This window comes from Tribolium madens, unplaced genomic scaffold, assembly GCF_015345945.1.
Source record: "Tribolium madens isolate multiple individuals breed KSU strain unplaced genomic scaffold, Tmad_KSU_1.1 Scaffold_20;HRSCAF=117;Tcas5.2_LG4, whole genome shotgun sequence".
NCBI lineage: Eukaryota > Metazoa > Arthropoda > Insecta > Coleoptera > Tenebrionidae > Tribolium > Tribolium madens.
The window spans coordinates 6,761,552-6,782,113 of NW_025400985.1; the positions used below are offsets into that span (position 1 = coordinate 6,761,552).

At 35.2% G+C, this 20,562-nt stretch overlaps 4 protein-coding genes across 6 annotated transcripts in view; 3 read left to right on the plus strand and 1 right to left on the minus strand.

The window, feature by feature from the left end:
* LOC123005425 (transcription factor SOX-13) overlaps nucleotides 1-7,653 on the plus strand; it is a 77,528-nt gene extending 69,875 nt beyond the window's left edge. For all 3 annotated transcript variants that reach the window (XM_044399169.1, XM_044399168.1, XM_044399170.1), the window contains 3 exons: nucleotides 2,766-2,987; nucleotides 3,037-3,520; nucleotides 5,424-7,653. In XM_044399169.1, the coding sequence (XP_044255104.1) occupies nucleotides 2,766-2,987; nucleotides 3,037-3,520; nucleotides 5,424-6,058 (1,341 nt within the window). In that variant the 3' untranslated portion in view covers nucleotides 6,059-7,653. The remainder of the gene's footprint in view (nucleotides 1-2,765; nucleotides 2,988-3,036; nucleotides 3,521-5,423) is intronic.
* A 3,975-nt stretch (nucleotides 7,654-11,628) lies between these two features.
* Nucleotides 11,629-16,246, plus strand: LOC123005844 (alpha-N-acetylgalactosaminidase). Its single transcript, XM_044399843.1, has 7 exons — nucleotides 11,629-11,977; nucleotides 12,024-12,198; nucleotides 12,252-12,683; nucleotides 15,434-15,631; nucleotides 15,684-15,848; nucleotides 15,904-15,976; nucleotides 16,028-16,246. Exons 1-7 carry the CDS (start codon nucleotides 11,817-11,819, stop codon nucleotides 16,150-16,152), a joined length of 1,329 nt encoding a protein of 442 aa, XP_044255778.1. The 5' UTR covers nucleotides 11,629-11,816; the 3' UTR covers nucleotides 16,153-16,246.
* Nucleotides 16,247-16,334: 88 nt separating this feature from the next.
* Nucleotides 16,335-18,528, minus strand: LOC123005842 (protein arginine N-methyltransferase 1). The gene is made up of 8 exons (XM_044399842.1): nucleotides 18,255-18,528; nucleotides 17,881-18,207; nucleotides 17,711-17,829; nucleotides 17,481-17,660; nucleotides 17,243-17,430; nucleotides 16,960-17,186; nucleotides 16,546-16,905; nucleotides 16,335-16,499 (listed from the first exon to the last, which is right to left on the minus strand). Exons 1-8 carry the CDS (start codon nucleotides 18,268-18,270, stop codon nucleotides 16,390-16,392), a joined length of 1,527 nt encoding a protein of 508 aa, XP_044255777.1. The 5' UTR covers nucleotides 18,271-18,528; the 3' UTR covers nucleotides 16,335-16,389.
* On the plus strand, nucleotides 18,335-20,560 carry LOC123005841 (RNA-binding protein 28). Its single transcript, XM_044399841.1, has 3 exons — nucleotides 18,335-18,651; nucleotides 18,702-19,637; nucleotides 19,692-20,560. Exons 1-3 carry the CDS (start codon nucleotides 18,639-18,641, stop codon nucleotides 20,513-20,515), a joined length of 1,773 nt encoding a protein of 590 aa, XP_044255776.1. The 5' UTR covers nucleotides 18,335-18,638; the 3' UTR covers nucleotides 20,516-20,560.
* The last annotated feature ends 2 nt before the right edge of the window (nucleotides 20,561-20,562 follow it).

The following is a 20,562-nucleotide window of genomic DNA, read 5'->3' on the forward strand; positions in this document are numbered from 1 at the left end:
AAGTATGTTGGGTGTTCCCAGGAACACTCAAGAGATATAAAATTAGTCTTTTTTTAATTACGCTAATCTTTGTAAATTGGGGCACTATATTTTTTTCAATACATAGGTACCACTTACTAATATAAAAATTATATGGAAGTGCAATTGTGGTAGTTGCTGTTTTATGAAAAATCTTTGCCAATTAATAATTGGCCTTCGTCCAAGTGGTTCTCCCCATTTCTTAAAAATCCTCTGAATAAGCTGCATTTAGTTGTTGAAAGTGGGCTAGGAGGCACTATGGTCGAATTGCTTTGAAACTCAGCCATTATTTTCGTTTTCTGCTAATTATCAATTTGAAAAATTTCCAAAGAAATGAAACAGAACTGGAAAAGCGTATCTCTGGCAAACCTACCAAACTCTTCCTCAATATATCACTCCGTTAATAAAATATTTTATTCCTGGACAAGATACAACTTTAATAAGCAATTTAAAAAGAGATAAATCCTCAAAGCCGAAACGCCCACTTAATCGTGACTAATAAATTTCCTCGTTTCATTGTTTTTTTTCTCAACTAAGACAATAACTCACGTCAAATTTTTCCGAATAATGGCCACGCGACTGTTATTTTAGATTTGTTTCTATTATTTCGAAACTGTTTCTCATAAATTCACGCAACAATTTCATTTCGGGCGACTTGACAGGATATGAAAATAAAGCCGCGAGACACATCAAAAAGCGTCAAATCCGGCCAAAGGCTTCGTATTCCGTTTTATCTCACAAAAACTGCTAAATAATGCAAAATTTCGGTCCACGTCTGAATCAAAAGTATTATTATTAGATCGAAGCGCTGAAGGAATAATAAACAATAGGAAACAGAAGCGGAAATAATAAAAACGCCAACAAGAAGGCCAGATCGTCATAAATCCCGCATTATGATTTATTAGACAATAAAGCGACAATCCAGGGCCGGATTTGTTGTGTTTGGGTCACCTGTGCGGCAGATTTCGGTCCGAGTTTCCTCATTAAATCGGCGTATTGTCTTCGCGAAATCTGTTCCATCTGTTGAACACATGTCGAGGGCGCGTCGTCTCTTGATTTAAACCAGATCTTCGGGTAACAATAACGTATTGTGTCCCCGGATCATCAGTTAATGAATAAAATATTCACGTAACAATGTAGATCAAAGGGAGATCAGTGGCGAAGATACTGTCCAAACAGGCCTTTATAATGTCAGTCCGAGGGCATAAAACAAATGAAAACGACCTTTGAATGTGTGCTCATTCAAAGGGGTTTTTGTGAGAAGGCGGACGATAACTCTGATTGGATTTTTTCCGTTATTATTTTAAAAAGTTGAGAAAACAGAGTTGTTTATTTTAGAGCGAGGCTTTGATACACTCGGAGGCTTTATTGTTTTAAGAGTTTAATATGCACAGGGGCCACCAAACTGAATCGAATATTTCCATTAGACTTATGTTGATGTACTTTTCGGGAACTTTGATCTCTCTACACTTCATTGGCGTACTTTATTCTTTATAGTTTTCCTGATACATTATAAACTCTTTCTGTTTCACGTCTATTCACAGTTGACGTCTGCACCAATTTTATGTGTCCCACGTGTATATACAAAGACATCCACTCTATTTTTTCCCGAAACACAAAGACCACTTCACCTCTCTTCCGAATGGTAAAGCGTTCAAACGTATTACGTGATACGAAGGACTTATTAACCATAAACACTTTAAACGATCTAACATGACTTCAAAAGACAGTTTCTGAACACGCCAGAATAACAACACAACAAAAAGCAATTCCTGCAGAGATGATCGACCTCCTGCTGGATTCACAACACCACCCGTTCTTGTTCTTAGCTGGTCGAGTAATTAACACGCACCGGAAGTGATATATCATGGCGTAATAATGACCGACACCAGAATATCTCTCTACTGTCCTTTCGATTTGCTCGTGTTCTCAACGCCAACGCCAACACTATCAAAACTAGAGGAGAGGCTCCCAAAGTGGATCAACTGATGAGCTTTATTCAGCAGCACAATCATTTTTTCTACCTCACAAATTTGATTTCTAAACAAAGATAATTAAACTTATCTTAAACATCTGTCCAGAATTAAATGGAAAACAAGTTTTTACTTTTACATCATAATAAAAGAGATCTAATAAAGGTTTTAATAAATTGGGAGGATAAAGTGGAGCTTTTGATTCGTAAAGTAAACTTAAATTCTTATGTTATAAAATTTCTGAGACAAACAATGAATTTTACGTTTATTGTCTCACAAATCTTGAATTTTAAAATGGAATCTTGAGGAGTAATATTCGAAAGTCCAACTCGGGAGTTCTAGCAGATTATTTGATTATGTAATTTCTGTAAATTTTTAGACTTTTGGTTTTGGTGAATCTTACTAATTAGTATATAAGTATTAATAAACGGACATTAATTTAATAACATTCTATAAAAATATTGTAATTTGTATTACTTTAGCTTTTATTAAAAATTAAACTCAGTTCATTGTGGGACTTCTCCCCTATGTGAGTATTGCGTTGCCACCTCATCTTGATTCTCTTGAAAATTCCAAAATATGCACAAGAACTGCAGTGAATGGAAGATAAAATTGGCTTCTTGCCGACGTATATTTAGTAATCGTAGGCGGCTTGGCAACCTGCGAATATTTGGAAAAAAGGAACATGGAGAATAACAGATGAACAATTCTTAGATGTCTTCAGCTGCTCCTTTGTCTCTTCGTTATTTCTAACAGTAAAATTTTCTTTTGCAGTCTCAAGGCACCCAACAATTAGTCAATGAAACCCACAAACAATTGGAGTTCCAAAGACGACAGCAGGAACAAATGCTGCAACAGCAACAAAAATTGCAAGAACTCCAAGGCCAAATTACGGCACAATACGCCGCCAGTGGCGTGGGGCCACAAGGACTTATGTTCCTCCCGTTTTTGGAGCAACTACGAGGACTCCAGCCTCCCAAATCTCTTGCCAATCACGTAGGAAATTACCCCTTTTTAAGTGATTTTTTTAAATTTGCATTTTTAGATGCTGCCCCCTCACCAAGTCCCCAGTTGGATCTCCGCGACCGCCCATTTGGCTCACATGTCGGCCAGTTCAGACAAAAGGTCGCCCACCCCCCAACGGACCCCGTCGCCACCAGCGCCGCCGACAGACCCCGACGCCCCCCTCAATCTCACGAAACCGAAATCGTCGAGTTCCGGATCGGCGGGATCGAGTCCGCAAAGTGCCCCAGCCGGCCTGCAGACTTTCAACGATCAGCCGGTGGCGGCCACCGCCCCCAAACTTCTACCTCCCAGTTTAGTTATGCCTAGGGCGTTTTTGCCCTACGCCGGATTGCCCCCGCAGTTTAGTCCGCTGCCGGCGAGCGTCGACCGGAAAGGGAAAGATGAGAAGCAACCTCATTTCCCGATGCATATGTACGGGTTGCCGGCGCCCCCGCACATGGGGGGCAGGCCCAAGGACGACGGGGGCATCAAAGACGAGACAGATTTCATGGCGGCGTGTCATAGTAAGTAAATTCCCATTTTCTTGAAGATAGAATTTTCGGAAAAAATCAGAAAAACGTAAATATTCAGGCTGCATTGTGCACAAATGTCGTTCACTTTTCTGAAACATGTATGTAGGTACAGACTGGATTATAAAAAAAGAAGATACTTGTCTGATCAAACTTGAACAGTTTATTGTGAGCAATTTTTTGGGATAGATGCTCGATAAATACAAAGAGATGACAATAAACTTTGCAACTTTATTCCAAGAAGTAAGTATTGTCATATTTTTAAAAATAATGGAGTTACGGCTTGGAGTGTTTTTTATAATTCAGTCTGTATCAATAAAATGTCTACACAAAAACGGACTTTTTGATTTAGAAATGTTGAGAGTTATGTTTGTATACATATGTATAACACTTTTAAGAGAAAAGCTTATATCGCTATTATCAAAAAAGATTTCTTAATTAATAACCTCTAATAAACATATTTCTGTTTTTAAAAGTATCAGACTTTAGAAAAAATCGTGATTAACATGTTTCTATTTCTGTTAGAAGTTACGACATAGTCACATTTTTTGTCAAATTTAGAAGAAGATTGCGTCTGAATTCTGAATTACATATTAGAACTTCGGGTTTTTTAGAAATGTGCTAGAAAATATCGTAGTTGTGACTGCAATTATATAAATATGAACCTCAATCATAAGTGAAATTTCTAGTTGATTCTATAAAAAACTTTGATTTTTTGTTTTAAATTTCCTCAAATTCAGTGAAAAATTTTACGAAAACATTAGACATTAAAATTCTTATTGAACTGCAATAAAATTTATACATAAAACTCGAATTTTCGTTTTCCAAATTTTTAAAGTTACCTACATAAGTGACAGACTTTCGATTTAAAATTGCAAAAATGCAAAATTTTTAGAAATGTAGTTTCTGATGACTTCAGAATTCTCAAATAGAGAATTTTTAAATCTATATTTTTTTTTATAAAAAACAGACTTCTGAGTAACTTGAGTAACATGAACAAGTATTAGAAAACACTTCGAATCTTCCCTTAAAAGTACAAAAAGTTGAACAACTATTCCTAGAGCAATTATTTATAACACACATTATTATTATTACACTTCTTTAGCCCGGCAGTCAGACAAGATTCACCATTACGGATAATTGTATTTACTAATAATGTTGATGGAAATAAGATTAATGTAAGAAATCCCTAAATTCCCCAATTTAGCGTCAGAACATATCTTCCGCCTCGCAAAGTAATTAATTATTATTAATTAAGTTTATATTATTATATTATTATTATCATTGATGTTATTAAAATGAATTTCGTTAATATTGAGACATTTCCTAACATATTACAAGTTTTTAAAGGGATTGCTTTTTCAATCTTAAAAATTAAATCTAAATTTAATTTTAAAAGTTACTTTTAAATCGGAAGGTTAGATTCAAACGCAGTGTAAGACTTTAATAAGGCATTAAATTTCAGATTGAACAATAAGAAAGTTATTTTGGTTTAGGAAAAGTTGGTAGTTAAATTTTTAACTTTGTAACATTAAATCTTCTTTTAGTTACTCGTAGTGTTTCTGCTTTTATTAAAATTTGTGGGTACCTAACTTAAGACATACCTACAGATAAAAAAACCTTTACCTCCCCTAAACTAGAAGTATGAAATCTATTCTAAAGGGAGTATTTTTTTTCCTTTATCTATAAACTTTTTTGTTTGAAGTTGTCTTTAGTGTTAGGAAAAACGTAAACTCGAAAAGAAAGGCTTTTTCTTCTCTTATTACACAAACAAATATTCCTTCATATGATACCAAATTCATAATAATATTTTCAATAGTCTTTGACATAGAGTGGTAGACATTGGGGTTGGAAAAAGTAAAATATTATAGTTACAATATTTTTTCTTTTCTTTTAGTGTGGGGCGGCCCCGATCCGAACTTCAAACTCGACGAAAACTCCGAAAAAGCGAAAATTATCCGCCAGCAGCCCAAACGCGACTCCGAGAACAAACCCCACATCAAACGCCCCATGAACGCCTTCATGGTGTGGGCCAAGGACGAACGCCGCAAAATCCTTAAAGCCTGCCCCGACATGCACAACTCTAACATATCCAAGATCCTCGGCGCCCGCTGGAAATCCATGTCCAACGCCGAGAAACAGCCCTACTACGAGGAACAATCCCGCCTCTCGAAGCTCCACATGGAGAAGCATCCCGATTACCGCTACCGCCCCCGGCCCAAGCGCACATGCATTGTCGACGGCAAGAAAATGCGCATCTCGGAGTACAAGATGCTGATGCGGCAACGACGCCAGGAGATGAGACAATTGTGGTGCCGCGACGGCGCCTCCGATATGAATTTCTCACTGTCGGGAGCCGACCTGGGGGCGGCGACGGCCACGAGGGCCGGCTCCCCGATGGGGATGGTCAACGGCGCGGGGCCAAGCGCCGAAGGGTTTTATTACCCCGAGGGGGCGTCACCCGATGCTCTCAACTTCGCACAGGACCACGTGATGATGCACGACTCGAGTCCGAGGAATGAGGACGAATGAGTCTGGCAGAACGGGGAAAAACGGTTCCCTTGGTACTGAGCGGGAGGCTGAGCCTCTGTACAAAAGTGTATAGGTTTCGGGGGCAAGTGGGGTGGGGGCTTTAGGAAAGGCTGACAAGACCAAATGTGCCACAAAGAGGAAACTATTCATACTTTCGATTTTGTCTGATTTTTCGGAGAAGCAGGAATTTGAAATTTGACACGATGTAGTACTCGTAAATCTTAAATATGTATAGGACTATTTCGATTTTTTTGAAACTTTTATGTTGTCTATTCAACATTAATAGATAAAGGAATAAATTAGAAGGCAATTAAAGGAATATAAAAAAATAAAATCTAAACATATCGAGACTAGACATTTCTAAACCAAGGTGTTGATTACAGTATGATTACAGTATCTAATCAAATCAAATTTCTGCTCTGTGTATTCAGTGTCTCGTTAACCTTTTCTAAAGTTCTCACCCCATTTTGGAAACGCAAATAAAGGCAGTCATTTCTCGTGCCATCGAATGTGAAGCGACCTTACGCACTCGAAACTATTGGATTTATTTAAAAGTTGGTGTTGTAGTTGTACCTATTGTTATGTAGATATATTACTTTAGATCTTCAAGTTATTTATTATACTAGTTTTTAATGTTTTTTCTTTTTGTTTTTTATTTTGTAAATTAATGTAAAGTTTTATACATAGTTTATACATTGCATCGATGAGGAATCAGCTTTACTTTTTATCGAATTGTTTTATTTTGTTTTGTTAGTTTTTAACGATTCTAGTCTTCTCATTATCAAGCTTTAAAGTCAGGACAGAAATTCTTAATTTACTGAGTTTTGGTACAAATTTAGTTTCGAAATGTAATAAGAGGACTAGAGTTGAACGAAAGGAAAATCTTTAAATTAAAAGTGCAATGTACCTATCGTAAAAATAGATTTGTTCTCAACTGTTGATGTTTATATATTTTAATATAAGAGCCAGTACTTTAAGTAATTATTATTTATTTTCAACAGTTTTTTGTACTTGTACAGTGAAACTCATATTAAAAATTAAAATTAGTATGAAACTATGTACTTAGACATTAAAAGTTATCCCTCATATACATAACAATTATATTCAGAAAAGGTCAAAGTATAGTAATGTTAAGCCTCAAAATTTGGTATCTACAGTGACCCAATGCTGGTTATGCATTTGTTTCTTCTCTCCAATAAAAATTTATTTATGCACATGCAAGGTCATTGCAACAAAAAGTACCTACTACAATCATCTCGCAACTTGCGTGCCCATGAATAAAACCGTTTTCTTTCTTTTTTTTTCAACACAAAATGTGATACCTGTAATTAGGTATAGTGTAAATTTTTAAGTATTTACTCAGTTTTAAGTATGCACGACTATTATGAAAGAGTTACGAGAATGTGTAGTGCATTTAAAATATTCCATAATGCATCATAGGGCTAGTGAGTGTTTGTAAACAATACCATTCTCAGTGTAAAATTATATAGTAAGTCATATATCGCATCAAATGGTTACAACTGAAATGTCTACTAGGAAATAGGCTCACTGTTCTTTTCTGTGCCAAATTCAAATAAAACTATAAACTGTAAAAAGTCTTTCATTCATTCTGACTCTAAAAATATATATTTTTTTAAATCTATTAGATTTCCAAAATTTCAAACAGTTATACCACGGTGAGTCATTTATAATAAAGACCCTAATCGATTTTTCGACACAACCCAAAATACATTCTCACAGATAATGGCTTTTGTTATGTCTGCATTTCAGATCAAAGTAGTTGTTGATGTCATTCATTAAATTTGACAGTGTCAATTCCACTTTTTTTTCCTTAAATTCAAAATATAACTACTCAAACGACGAAAAAACTGACGTGATAATCTTGATATGTGAAAAATGGTACAAAAATGCTGTGGTTGAATCTGTACCGTCAAAGGTACACCGTAGGTCACCAATTTATATAATAATTTAATATAAAAACTGTAAAAGCTATTACAAGTATCTATGTTTATATTTTTGAAAAATCTCAACCAGTACCTACACCTATTACTTAACGCATAGTGGTTTTTGAGAATGTATTTTGTGTTGCTTCTGAAAATCCGTTAGGGTCTTTATTAATATATTATGTATGACCCACCCTGTATATTACTTTCCAAAATATACCTACGAGAACTCATTTTTTAATTTAGAATTTGGAAATGTTGAAAAGTGTAAATGTAGAAGTCTCAAAATTTGTGATATTTTCCGAAAATGTTCATGGGCCAAGAACCACGAATTTTTCAACGACTATTCTCACATTAATTAGAAATAGACATTAAATATTATCAAGGCCATATCGCGGCAGTTTCCAAGTTCACTGATGCTTGACTAAAGTCTCGTCATCAACAATGCCCACTTTTTTCTTCACTAAATGAAAACAGCAGGTAACAAAAGTCATCAGTGATATTTATATGATTTATGACAAGGAATGTGAAGGCCTTGACGCTTTCATGGAATCCACATATTTAATTCTTTTAAAAAAAATCGAAAAGGTTATTAGAAGATGTGTTTTTCAGCATTCCGGAGTCGTTGGTCTAGACTCGGATTTCTTGACAAGAGCATCAGGTCGATAAACTCACCTTGAAGTATGATTTTGCGTCTTATTAAATATACAGGATGATCGGAAAATATCACGGTGACATTTCAATTCATTTCCGTAAAAAAATCACATAAATTCAAATGATGAACGGTTCATCGGAAAACTGGTTTAGATAAAACCGTTCAGATGGGCAAAGCAAGGTCGAGGATTGCGTGCCGTTCCACTCGAATAAAAGCGCCTGGCAATGAAACTTTTTCCAAAAAAATCTACTAAGATAAAGTTATATTATAATCAAGCAGAAATTTGATCAAGATTTCGTTGAACATGTGTCTCTTTTGGTAATTTAAGATGCTGCTTTCTACAATTTCTCTTTACAACCTTCGAGGGAATATGAATCCAAAATCTTTCTTTCTTCTCCTGTTTGAACTGTAAGTACCTGTATTTAAAATATCTGGAAAATACAATGTATAGTCGTCACCAGGAATATTTGGGATTGACGTATGCAAAGCTTTATTGAGGGTTAAGCAACTTTGTGGTCGACCGTAATAATTTTTCGCTGCGTGTGGTACTACCCAGAAGATGTAGAAAAGAGCCGTATTCAGGAATTTTTGTGGTGAGCTTTTAATTTATTACAGGCAAACATTTGGGAATTAATATATTAATTTAATATTAAAGTGATAATGCAGATTTGTAAAGAAACAATCTCAAAATATAACTGAATATTAAAATTAATTTAATTTTTTTTTGATGAAAGCCCAAAAACAAATTTCTGTTACGGACCATCTCTTCCTACAAACCTTTGAAACGTGCCTGTCCTAAGAAATGCAAATTTGTTTATGGCATCTCTACCGTAAGCCACATGAACCACCGTGGGGGGTAAACGGCTTATTCTATAATGAGTCTCAAATATTGTTGGTGACGACTATAACTTACTTTTATTACTAAGAGTGAGTTTTTTAAAATTATTTTCTTACATTTTTTGATAACGCTGCAAATTCAGTTAAAGATACAAGAAAGTGTAAGGAACAAAGTTGTGTAATATTAAACTCTCTTCGAAAAAGTCTACGACATCATATTATCTGTCTATCTTCAGCCGTTTAGATTTAAATTGCTTCTTAACCACAGAACCATTGGTAAAAACGAAACTTCTGTCAGTAAAGCATCTTTGACTGTCTGTAGGACTGAAATCGTTGAAGATAGAGGTATGGTTCACGGACTTTTTTGAAAAAAATTAATTCTCTACAACTTTGTTCTTTACACTACTTTTCTATCTTTAATCGTATTTGCAGCGTTTTCAAGAAAGACAAAAATGTGAGGAAAAGCAAAAACATCTGTTTTTTTTTATTTTTAATATTGTTTTCAGTAAAATTTTTGCTATAATTTTATTCCTTACTGTGAAGTATTTAATGACCTATCTGCCAGTAATTTTTTATTGTCTTTTTATCGTCTTCATTTAAAAATAAAACTTTTCTTATTTTGTTACTCTTAAATTGTAGACACACTACTTAGACTATCAGTGCTATCATTGAATGACAATGGATTGACTTGTTTTTTCTTAAATAGAACATAGGGCTATGTTCATGTTCCTGTATGTATTTTCTCAAAAAAATTGTAAAATAGTAAGTTGTACAGTTTTTCACGATATATCTCGTGTCATAGCCATCGCTACTTCTGTCACTTTTCACATTTTGTGTATGAAATTCGTAGTGGAACTTTCTGGCTCAAAATTTGTCAGTAGGGTTCAGTTGTACCTCAGATTCTTCTTTTACACAGAAATCAAATGTTTCTGACCGATTTCACCTCAAAAAACGCAGTTGCGACGTTGGCAATGTGGTGATAGCAATGACACGAGATATAGTAGTAAATAATAATGTAGATGTTGATTTTATTTAAGTAAATCCAATTCTGAGATGACTGAAGAATAAGTGATTTGTCTAAAAAGGTATGGACATGATAATTATTGTTATGTATGTATTTTTTGAATTAGACATGCAATTTTCTCGTTTTTTAAATATAAAAAATTCTTAAATTACCTGATTTTAGTTTCTTCTTATAGTTTTTTTTTTATCAAAATTTATGAAAATTTATATTACTTGCTCAAAACTTTAATATCGACAGTGCAAAATTTGTTCAAAAAATATTACTGTTTCATTTCTATATTTTTACAAAATTTTAATTATTTTTCTCCTGACTTTTTTTAACATCTGCAATCTTTTTTCTAATTAAAACTACATAACTGTAAAATTTGTAACAAGAAACAATAAAATAATGAAACTGAAAATAGTGAGAGGATTTGGTGTTAACTTTTTGACCTTTGGAGCACACCTAGGCAGTGACATATGAATCAGTTCATAATTACGAGGTTTTATTAGATCACCTAAGTACAAATGTGCATCTTATATTTACATATACTTAACATAACTATAGGCATACGTCGGAGACTCTAAGACGAATCTAAATTAAATAAACGCGAAAAATTAAGTCAGCTATGTTATGAAAAAAATTTATTAGGTAATTTCTTACAGGATAATAACGAGTTTTAGGTAGGAATAAAATACAATAAGTATGAGTTCACAAAATGTTTATTAGGCTCTTCAATTTTCACAACCGTACCATCTGTCAGTGATTCCTCCAGCGTCCCTGAAGCCTCCATCAAAGTTTATTACCCTCTTTAACACCTCTTGGAATGCGAAGAAGTCTTTGCATCATCACCATCTGTCAGCGTGCTTTATTGGCATCCGGCCCACTATATCATTTCGATAATAGCCCCATCATGTCATGTTTCTAAAACCTGCTGTATTGGCGGTTAAGCTGCGCTTGCAAATAGACGTGGCTGGGCCTCCACATTTACCTTCACCATACACAAACGGCAATCCTTTGTTTCTCCAAGGTAACTATCGGCGCCCCCGCATTTTCCTCAAAAAACCGCATCTTCGCCGTTATTCCATGCGCACGAATAACCAGTTCGTGCCCAAATATAGGGCAATGGGTGAAAGTGAACAGGTGGTGCAAAAACAGAGAAAAAAGCCGCTCCATGGAAGTGGTAGAGTCATGGTTCGAGCTCGCGCCAGTTGTTGGGCGCCTTTCCTCGACTCAACATCATTCAAATTAAAATTTATCAAAAAATGTGTCTCTGAGTGAAGTGTCATTTTTTAGGTTATTTAAACGTCAAATAGTGAAATGTGTCAAAAATGTCAAATCGGAATTTTGGTGTTTTGCCTGATTAGTGGCGGAATTGCTCTTGAAAATGGGCTGGCGCGGACGCCCCCCATGGGATGGCTGGCTTGGGAACGCTTCCGGTGCAATACCGATTGCAAAAATGATCCCGAGAACTGCATCAGGTAAGTTAGGTTAGTTTGGAAAGGGCCCCTGTAACTCGACTTTTAGCGAAAATTTGTTCCGAACGATGGCTGATATCGTGACTTCGGAGGGGTACGCGGCTGCGGGGTACGAATACATCAATGTTGATGATTGCTGGCTTGAGAAAGAAAGGGACAGGTTTGGGCAACTTGTCCCGGATAGACAAAGGTTCCCTCGGGGGATGAAAGCACTAGCCGACTATGTAAATAGTTACCAATCCCCACTAACACTCCATTTACTCAAACCATTGATTAGGTGCACTCGAAAGGACTCAAATTCGGGATTTATGAAGACTTTGGTAACTACACCTGTGCAGGCTATCCTGGAGTCTTGGGTTATTTGAGAACAGATGCTGAAACTTTCGCGTCCTGGGACGTGGATTACGTCAAACTAGATGGTTGTTATGCCCATCCCAGTGAGATGGACCGGGGCTATCCCGAATTCGGGTTCTACTTAAACCAAACGGGGAGACCTATGATGTACTCCTGTAGTTGGCCCGTCTACCAAATCTACGCAGGAATGCAACCCAATTTCAGTTCAATCATTGAACATTGTAATTTGTGGCGGAATTTTGACGATATTCAGGACTCTTGGGCCAGTGTTGAGAGTATTATTGATTATTATGGGAATAATCAGGATGTGATTGTTGCCAATGCGGGACCAGGACATTGGAACGACCCAGACATGGTGAGTCTCATCAATTTTGTTTTAATGAGTGAAAAATCCCGGATTAATTTATCCAAGGCCGGAGGTTGAAGAACGGATTCTAACTATTATATGAAAACTGGCATTTAACTCGAACATGTGTTACATCATTGTATCAAAATTTCACTACATAACGCTTCGCAGATTTCACTTCCGATTACGCCGGTGGCTTGTTGTTTTAAATCCTTAAAGAACTATACAGGTTGTACCAGAATTCGATACATGGTAAAAACTCACTAAAATGTCAAATTCTTTTAAATTTCGCCAAAATTTCAGATCGCGACCTAATTGTCTTCCCTTTTATTTAAATAATCGTTTTTCCGAAATCTTGAAATTGGATCTCAAAGTACGGATTTTGTTTCTTATGCTCCTATTATTTAGTCACATTCACTGTTTTACATCTTGAGTTTTATCAAAATTTTTGATTTCGAAATTATTGTATTTGAATAGGACACGAAGTTTATTATTACTGTTTCAAGTTCTCGGTTCTCGAACAAAATTTTAAGATCAGTAGGATAGGTACTACAATTTTAAAAAATCTTGAAATTTTGTTTCAAGATAATTTCTTATGCCTTGAATTTTCTTAAAAGATTTGTCATGTCTTTTAAAAATGCTGCCTTCAAAGTTTGTCAAATGTTTTTTCCATTAGTCTTTTAATATTTCATTTTTTTTAAATGTGTCTTTATTTTAAAGATCTCAGGTTTTTATTTTAGAACAGAATTTTTTTTACATTTTTGAAAACAATTTTAATTTAGAAAGAGATAATTGATGGGGAAATGAAAAAAAGTTGACACTCTTATTTTATTATGAATTTTTGGCTATTTTATTGTTGTCCAACAACTAAAAACCGACAGCTTTTCTTAACTGTACCATTTTTAAAACGTCAAAAAATACTTAAGACAGTCAACATGGGTCACGTGAGCCGTTTTTACGACTAATCGACCAATCACACGATGAAGTAATCTTACGTCACAACCGCCAAGGTCGGTCAAATCGACCATAGTTATCTTGAGCCGATTTTGTACAACGCAAAACCGGAGAAAGTTTTAAAATTTGTGCATAATCCGAGTGTGGGAGAACCTTTTTTCCTAATTAATTCGTTTTGAATGTTCGAATTAATCTGATCAGGAAATCGATCGTAAAAGTCCTTTTTATTTTTTTTTGTAATTTTTAAATTCCAAATCGTGTGTTACGAATTATGCCATCCGTTATTTGAACCAGTTTTAGTAAATGTTGAAACAGTGCACGTTCAAAGACATGACCGGCCTGACACCTCACATATTACCAATTCCTTGCTATCAGAGACGGATTTAGAAACGGAAACGGTGAAAGTCGCATAAATTCAAATAAATTCAGTCCAATTTTTGTCCGTTTTGACGAATATTCACACGAGATAAATATGGGTTTTTTTCCTTCGATAACAACCAGGAAAACGATTGTTTATTTAAGAAAAACAGTCATGCAATTTCGACCGACAATTATACATTTCAGTGTTTTATTAGGGCCTTGTTGTTATCTCGTCCGGTTGCGAGATAACTTTCTCGCTTTTGTTACATGGGAATATATCGACACTTTCATTTTCGAATGACCGGCCTGAATTTTGTTGTTCACTAATGAAGCTTTGACATGCTTTTAGATAAATAACATAAAAACTAATTTGTTGACATTTATTAGTGTCAGGATTAATTGTTCGACGAGTTAGGAAAAGACTTTCACTATTATGCGGTCGAAAATCAATGAAAAGATGGGTAAAAAGGTCACAAGATAACCGACATGACGCAACAAGAATTTTCATTTAACATGGGTTTTTAAGCAAGAAATTCGTAATTTTTTCCTACAGAAGCGTGAAAATTTACGGTTTCTTAATTTTTATAAGATCTATTTTAATATTCAGTCTTAAAAAAATTAAAATCTTAATTCTGATTGGTTGATGGCGGTATTTTTGAATCACGTGACCCAATTTGACATTTAAAAAATTGTCATTGAGGACAATTTATGTTTCTAAATAAAAATACATATCTGACATTTCTATGTTTGTCCGATGAAAAACTTTCGATTTTTTTGTTTTTTGGTTGATTAATATTTCATTTTGAAATGTCATTGAGAAAATTTCAACAATTCATAAGAAAATGGATTTGAAAAAAAAGTAATTTTGACATTTTTGCAGCCATCCAAATAAATCTGTGCCTTTGAAAATAAATGGTCTAGACTGCTATAAAACCACTCAGTTATGCCATTTCCGACCAATCATGAAATTTGTGTAACTTTGAGTAAAACTTTCACGACTCCGAGTTCCATTTAGAATTCATGACATAATTCGAATAAAACGAATTTTTAAAGTTACGTAAATTTTATTTAAAAATGCAATTTGAATTACAAATACTCATAAAAGAAATTGTAAACCGAGTTGGTAAAGGTAAATGACAAAATTTCGGTACAATAAATGTCAAATATCGGGTTCAAGGTTTTTCCCAGTCGCGCAAATGTATTTTTTGCGGCACAATTAGGTTTATTATATCATTAATTTGCAGTAGTAAGAACTTGTTTATGGCGAGTTACAATAATAACCTTCGAAGTCGAGCAATAGTGAGATTAGATTTTTCCATTCTGAGTTTATTCTAATTTGGATGCTATCACGTCATTCTTATTTGCAAAGCAAACACCGGAATTTCCTTCACTCGGACAGGAAACCGCTCTCGTTTTTATTTTACTTTCTCAAAAGATTTTTTTAGTTGATTATTGGAAATTTCGGGCTGAGTTATGAGCAAAGCAAGACCCAAATGGCCATTTGGGCCATCCTGGCAGCCCCCTTGCTCATGTCGGTCGATTTGCGTTCGATCCGACCCGAGTACAAAGCCATTTTACAAAATAAAAAAATCATAGCCGTCGATCAAGATCCGTTGGGCATTCAAGGAAGGCGTATATACAAGGTGAACAACAAACCGTTGTAACTGTAAAACGTTTCGAAACGAGACATTTCAGCACAAAGGTATCGAAATTTGGTCGAGACCGATCACTCCTCTCTACCAGAATTATTTCTCTTATGCGATCGCATTTCTGAACAGGAGAACGGACGGAACGCCTTCAGATGTAGCGGTCACTCTTAAGGAATTGGGTTTAACGTCACCGACGGGCTATAGAGTCGAGGTAAGCGACATCTAGTTTTGTGCGAAGGCTGCAATTTCCTGTAATTTGCTTTCAGGATCTGTACGAAGATGTAGATTATGGAGTTTTGTCTTCGCAAACTAAAATCAAAGTGAAAGTTAACCCATCCGGTAAGTGGCCGCAAAACCCAACTAATTTTTTATTGACGTTTCGTGTTTTAGGTGTCGTAATTTTAAGAGCCGATGTACAAAACGATTTTAAAAGAAGAATTCCGTATTATACGACGCAACGAACGATTTATAATCCATTAAGTCAAGTTTTCAGAATACGAAATAACGGATTTTAATGTAAATACGACGTAAATTATAATAATTTTAGGTACAGGTTTATTACTTTTTTTAATTTAATTTAAAAAGTTCGAAATAAATTGTTAGTCCAAACTGGTTTTTATTTTTACCCCAAAATGCCATAATTCGATACAATCAGACTATTCATTTGTTCGGCTTTGGAAATAATAATTGAAAGGCATGTAGACACATTTTTTATTTTTATTTAGTTGAAAAATAAAATTACAAAATAATTATTAGTCCAAATTATAGTGATATTTATTTTTACCTAAAGTTATCGTCACTGATAAACCTCTCACATTTTTTTTGAGTCGTGAACAAACCAACGAGCCTTCAATTACATCACCTGAAAATATATTGTCATAAAAATTAAAACCAGTTATGTAAAATACCTGCACTCATATTTATTGTCTCTTTCAAATAAAAAACACTTTGTTGCCAGTGAGTTTTCGGCGCTTCAGGCCCCGTAGAAAAGTGAACACTTTTTGGTAAGTCAAAAAAAGTATCAAAATATCCTACCAAACACGTCAGAACCGCATTTTTATTTGCTTTCAAAACAAAAGACGAACTAAAATCACAAGTATCAACTGTACAATTTCTTAAATCGATTTCTTTCAGTATTATAGGATCAGTCATGACTTTATCCCCAGGTACAGTTTCAACAAAAGCTTCGGAAATGACTTCACTTTTCATGCATTTCATCGAAAATCCATAAACATTGTCCCAGAAATTAATCAATTTGTCGTAACGTTCTGAAATGATAAATCGGAAATTGCAGTTTCCTGTAAATACCTACATCGTAATACCGAGGTCAGAGCAGCCAATAAGATTCAAGTTGCACCTGTTTGGCAAAAGGAGGCCTCCGGGAGCTAAATAGCGATCTCTCGCGTGTATGAAACTGTCCAACATGCCTTCAAACAGCAAAAAATAACCCATCCATTCGGAGACAATTATGTCGACTTTTTCAGCTGGGAGATTAGTGTCCTCGATTCGGCCTTTCATCAAGTGGATTGTGTCGTAATAATTGTTTTCTCTGTTAAACAACAAAAATAAAGGTAATTACGAGTTTCAGCATTTTTTGCAATCCACCTGATTATGTCCATTGCTTTGTAAACAACTTCAGATTGGTCAATTCCAATGACTTTGGAAGCTCCAGCTTTGGCCGAAAACAGCGACAAAATTCCAGTACCACAACCCACGTCAAGAACAATGTTGTCTTTAAAACTTTCTGAATTATTTAAAATTGCGTCTCTGTAACTTTCCGTCCGGACCCTATCCTGTTTAAAACAACTAATAAATTATATTTAACTGGATAAGTAGTACCTACATTTAACATTTCATGATGAATACCAAAATGTGAATAAGAATTGAAATAATCGGAGTCATAACCGGTAATATGAAACGGCTTTTCAGGACCGTCCCTACCTTCTACAAATGTTCTAGTGATTTTTTTCATCTTCTCGATATCTTTTATCGCAAGTTCTAGTAGTGTGCATTTGTGTTTCAACTGAAACAATTTAATAAATCCTCAGATTATGCTAATATTTAATAAAATACTTGTAAATTCAAATCCTCAATTTGCCTCTGCAAATCTGAAAAATTTAAATTACTGATAGGAGTCTTGCCATCGATTGCATAATGAGGAGTCGAGGGGGCACTCCCCAGATCTTCAAAGTCTACAAAACAAACCTGAGCCTCTTTTGAAGCCCCCTATTAACAGACCTTACCATACATCAACCACGATTCCATTTCGCCCGTTTTCAAGTACACGTCATCGTCCCACAAAGCTACTGAAGACTCTGTTAAGATTTTAGGATCGGGTCTTTGCATTCGTATATAATTAATCATCTTAATGTATGAGTAACAATCCATGTTATATTTATTTTTTAACTCTAATAAATCAAAGTTGTGCTCAGCACGACAGTGATCTAATGCTACCGCTATTGTCAGGAATTGCAGGGGGCAAAAAAGACACGTCGTTTGCTCCCCTGCGACTTCCATTTCGTCCCATTCGTCCGAATCATCGTTTTCGTCCCTGCATGTGTCTTGAAGGGCTACACACTAGTCAAAAAACACATTACTGACCTTTGGTAATACTTACTCTCATCATCATCCATTGTTTCTTTGTTAAAACACTCGAGGGAGATTATAAACACAAACACGTGTAGAGCAACAGATTGAGGTTAGATCCACCCTTACCGTATTTTAACGCAAATTTTGGCACAATTCAGGGCTTTATGGTACGTTTATACGAAATTAAAGCTTTAAACTTGGATTTTAATGCTTGTAAATTGAAATTATTGATTAAATTGGTCGCGCCACGAATAAGAAAAGTACAAGCGCACGCCGATTTTGACACTTGACATCTATGCTTGACAGTAATTGTAATTTAAGGTTATATCCACACGTGGGGCAAATAAACACAAAATTTCTTTGAAAAAACATTATTAAGGCTTAATTTAGTGCGAAGAGTGTTTGTACCACGATGGGGCGTCATCGTAAGTATTTCTTACTTGTTATATAATTTGGGGTTATCTTGTTCTTTTAGCCCCCAAAAAACCGCAAAATGTTAAAATTTCGACGAAAGATAAACTGAAACAAATTAAAAAGGAACGTAAGTTGAAGTTGAAGGAGAAGAGGGCACGATTGGTTATCCGCAATTTGCCGTTTGAGGCCACTGAGGAAAATCTTAAGAAGCATTTTGAAAAGTTTGGGGAGGTTCAAGAAGTGAAGGTTTTGAAAAAAGAGGATGGGAAATTGGTCGGTTGCGGTTTTGTGCAATTTAAATTAGTACAGAAGGCTGCAAAGGCGCGACATCATTTAAATGGAAAACCCTTTCTAGGCCGAGAAATTGAAGTTGATTTTGCTTTGGCTAAGAATAAGTACAATAAAACTGAAGATAAGAATGAAATTAAAGAAGAAAATGAAGTGAAGATTAAGGAAGAGCCAGTAGATGTTGATGAGAGTCAGGAAGTCATTGAGGAAATAAAAAATGAAAGTGAGGATGAAGCTGCTGAGATTGAGGGTGAGTCTGAGCAAGATGAAAGTTTGAAACAGGAGAGTGACAGTGAAGAAAATGAAGAGTCATCAGAAGAAGAGGAAGAAGAACCACCTCTCAAAAAACCTAAATTTGAATCAAATGACGTAATTGAGGGAAAAACGATTTTTATAAAAAATGTGCCATTCACAGCCACTAATGACGATTTAAAACAATGTATGAGTCAATTTGGGCCCCTTTATTACGCATTAATTTGCATTGATAAGTACACGGAACATTCCAAAGGAACAGCTTTCGTTAAATTTAGAAATGCTGAGGACGCCCAAAAGGCACTTGAAGCGGGCACTGAATTGACTCTTCTTGGAAATGTTTTAGACTGTCATAGGGCTTTAGGTCGAGACGAGTTGCGGAAAAAGGTTGAAACGAAAAAAGAAGAAAAAATTGCTCCAAAAGACTCGAGAAATTTGTATTTAGTCAAAGAAGGAGGTTGGTATATTAATTAATTGTATTAATATGGGTTTGTAACTGTTTTTGTTGCAGTTATTTTAGCCGGAAACAAGGCCGCTGAAGGTGTCTCATCGAGTGATATGGCAAAACGGCTCCAGTTAGAACAATACAAAACTCAAATGTTGCGAAATTTAAATATGTTTGTTTCGCGAGAACGCTTAGTTATTCATAATTTACCACCCAGTTGGGATGATAAAAAGTTACACATATTGGTTAAAAATAATAGTCCGAAAAATTCGGTAATTCGTGAGGCGAGAATTATGCGCGATTTAAAAAATGTCGACGCTAACGGAGTCGGACGATCAAAAGAATTTGGTTTTGTCACTTTTAACCGACATGAAGACGCCTTAGCCACTCTCAGAGCATTGAATAACAATCCGAATATTTTTTCGTCTCATAAAAGGCCAATTGTCGCCTTTTCTATTGAAAATCGGGCAATGATTAAAGCGAAACAAAATCGACTCGAAAAATCGCGTCTCAAAAATCCTAAGTGTAAACAGTTTGATCCTAAAGTGGTCAAAGAGGACCAGGAGAAGAAACAGAAACGTTTAAATGAGACAGAAGATATTGAGGGCGATTTTGTTGGGGTCACAGCCAAACCGGGCAAACAAAAAATGCGAAGCAAATATAATCTAAAAACGCAGGCAAGACTTCATATGGAGAATTTGAAAAAAGAAAAGAAGAAAGCAAAGTTTGCAAAGAAGACTCTCAAGGACAAGAAACAAGATTTTACAAAACAACCTAAACAAAAAATTAATAAAAAGAAAGAAAATGATAGTTTTTCGAAGATGGTTTCTGATTATAAAAAGAAACTTCTAGCTAAGCCTATAGTGAAGAAAACAAAGTGGTACGAATAAACATTGTGATTGTTGTAAATTTTTCTTAATAAAAAAAACATGTTACG

Coding starts and splice junctions, on each gene's coding strand:
- LOC123005844 (XM_044399843.1), top strand. CDS start 11,817: ATGTGTCAAAAATGTCAAATCGGAATTTTGGTGTTTTGCCTGATTAGT. Junction 12,199..12,251: donor TGAAAGCACTAGCCGACTAT/GTAAATAGTTAC, acceptor ACCATTGATTAG/GTGCACTCGAAAGGACTCAA. Junction 12,684..15,433: donor ATTGGAACGACCCAGACATG/GTGAGTCTCATC, acceptor AGATTTTTTTAG/TTGATTATTGGAAATTTCGG.
- LOC123005842 (XM_044399842.1), bottom strand. Junction 17,830..17,880: donor GGAATCGTGGTTGATGTATG/GTAAGGTCTGTT, acceptor TTTGTTTTGTAG/ACTTTGAAGATCTGGGGAGT. Junction 17,431..17,480: donor TTCATCATGAAATGTTAAAT/GTAGGTACTACT, acceptor TGTTTTAAACAG/GATAGGGTCCGGACGGAAAG.
- LOC123005841 (XM_044399841.1), top strand. Junction 19,638..19,691: donor GTATTTAGTCAAAGAAGGAG/GTTGGTATATTA, acceptor TTTTTGTTGCAG/TTATTTTAGCCGGAAACAAG.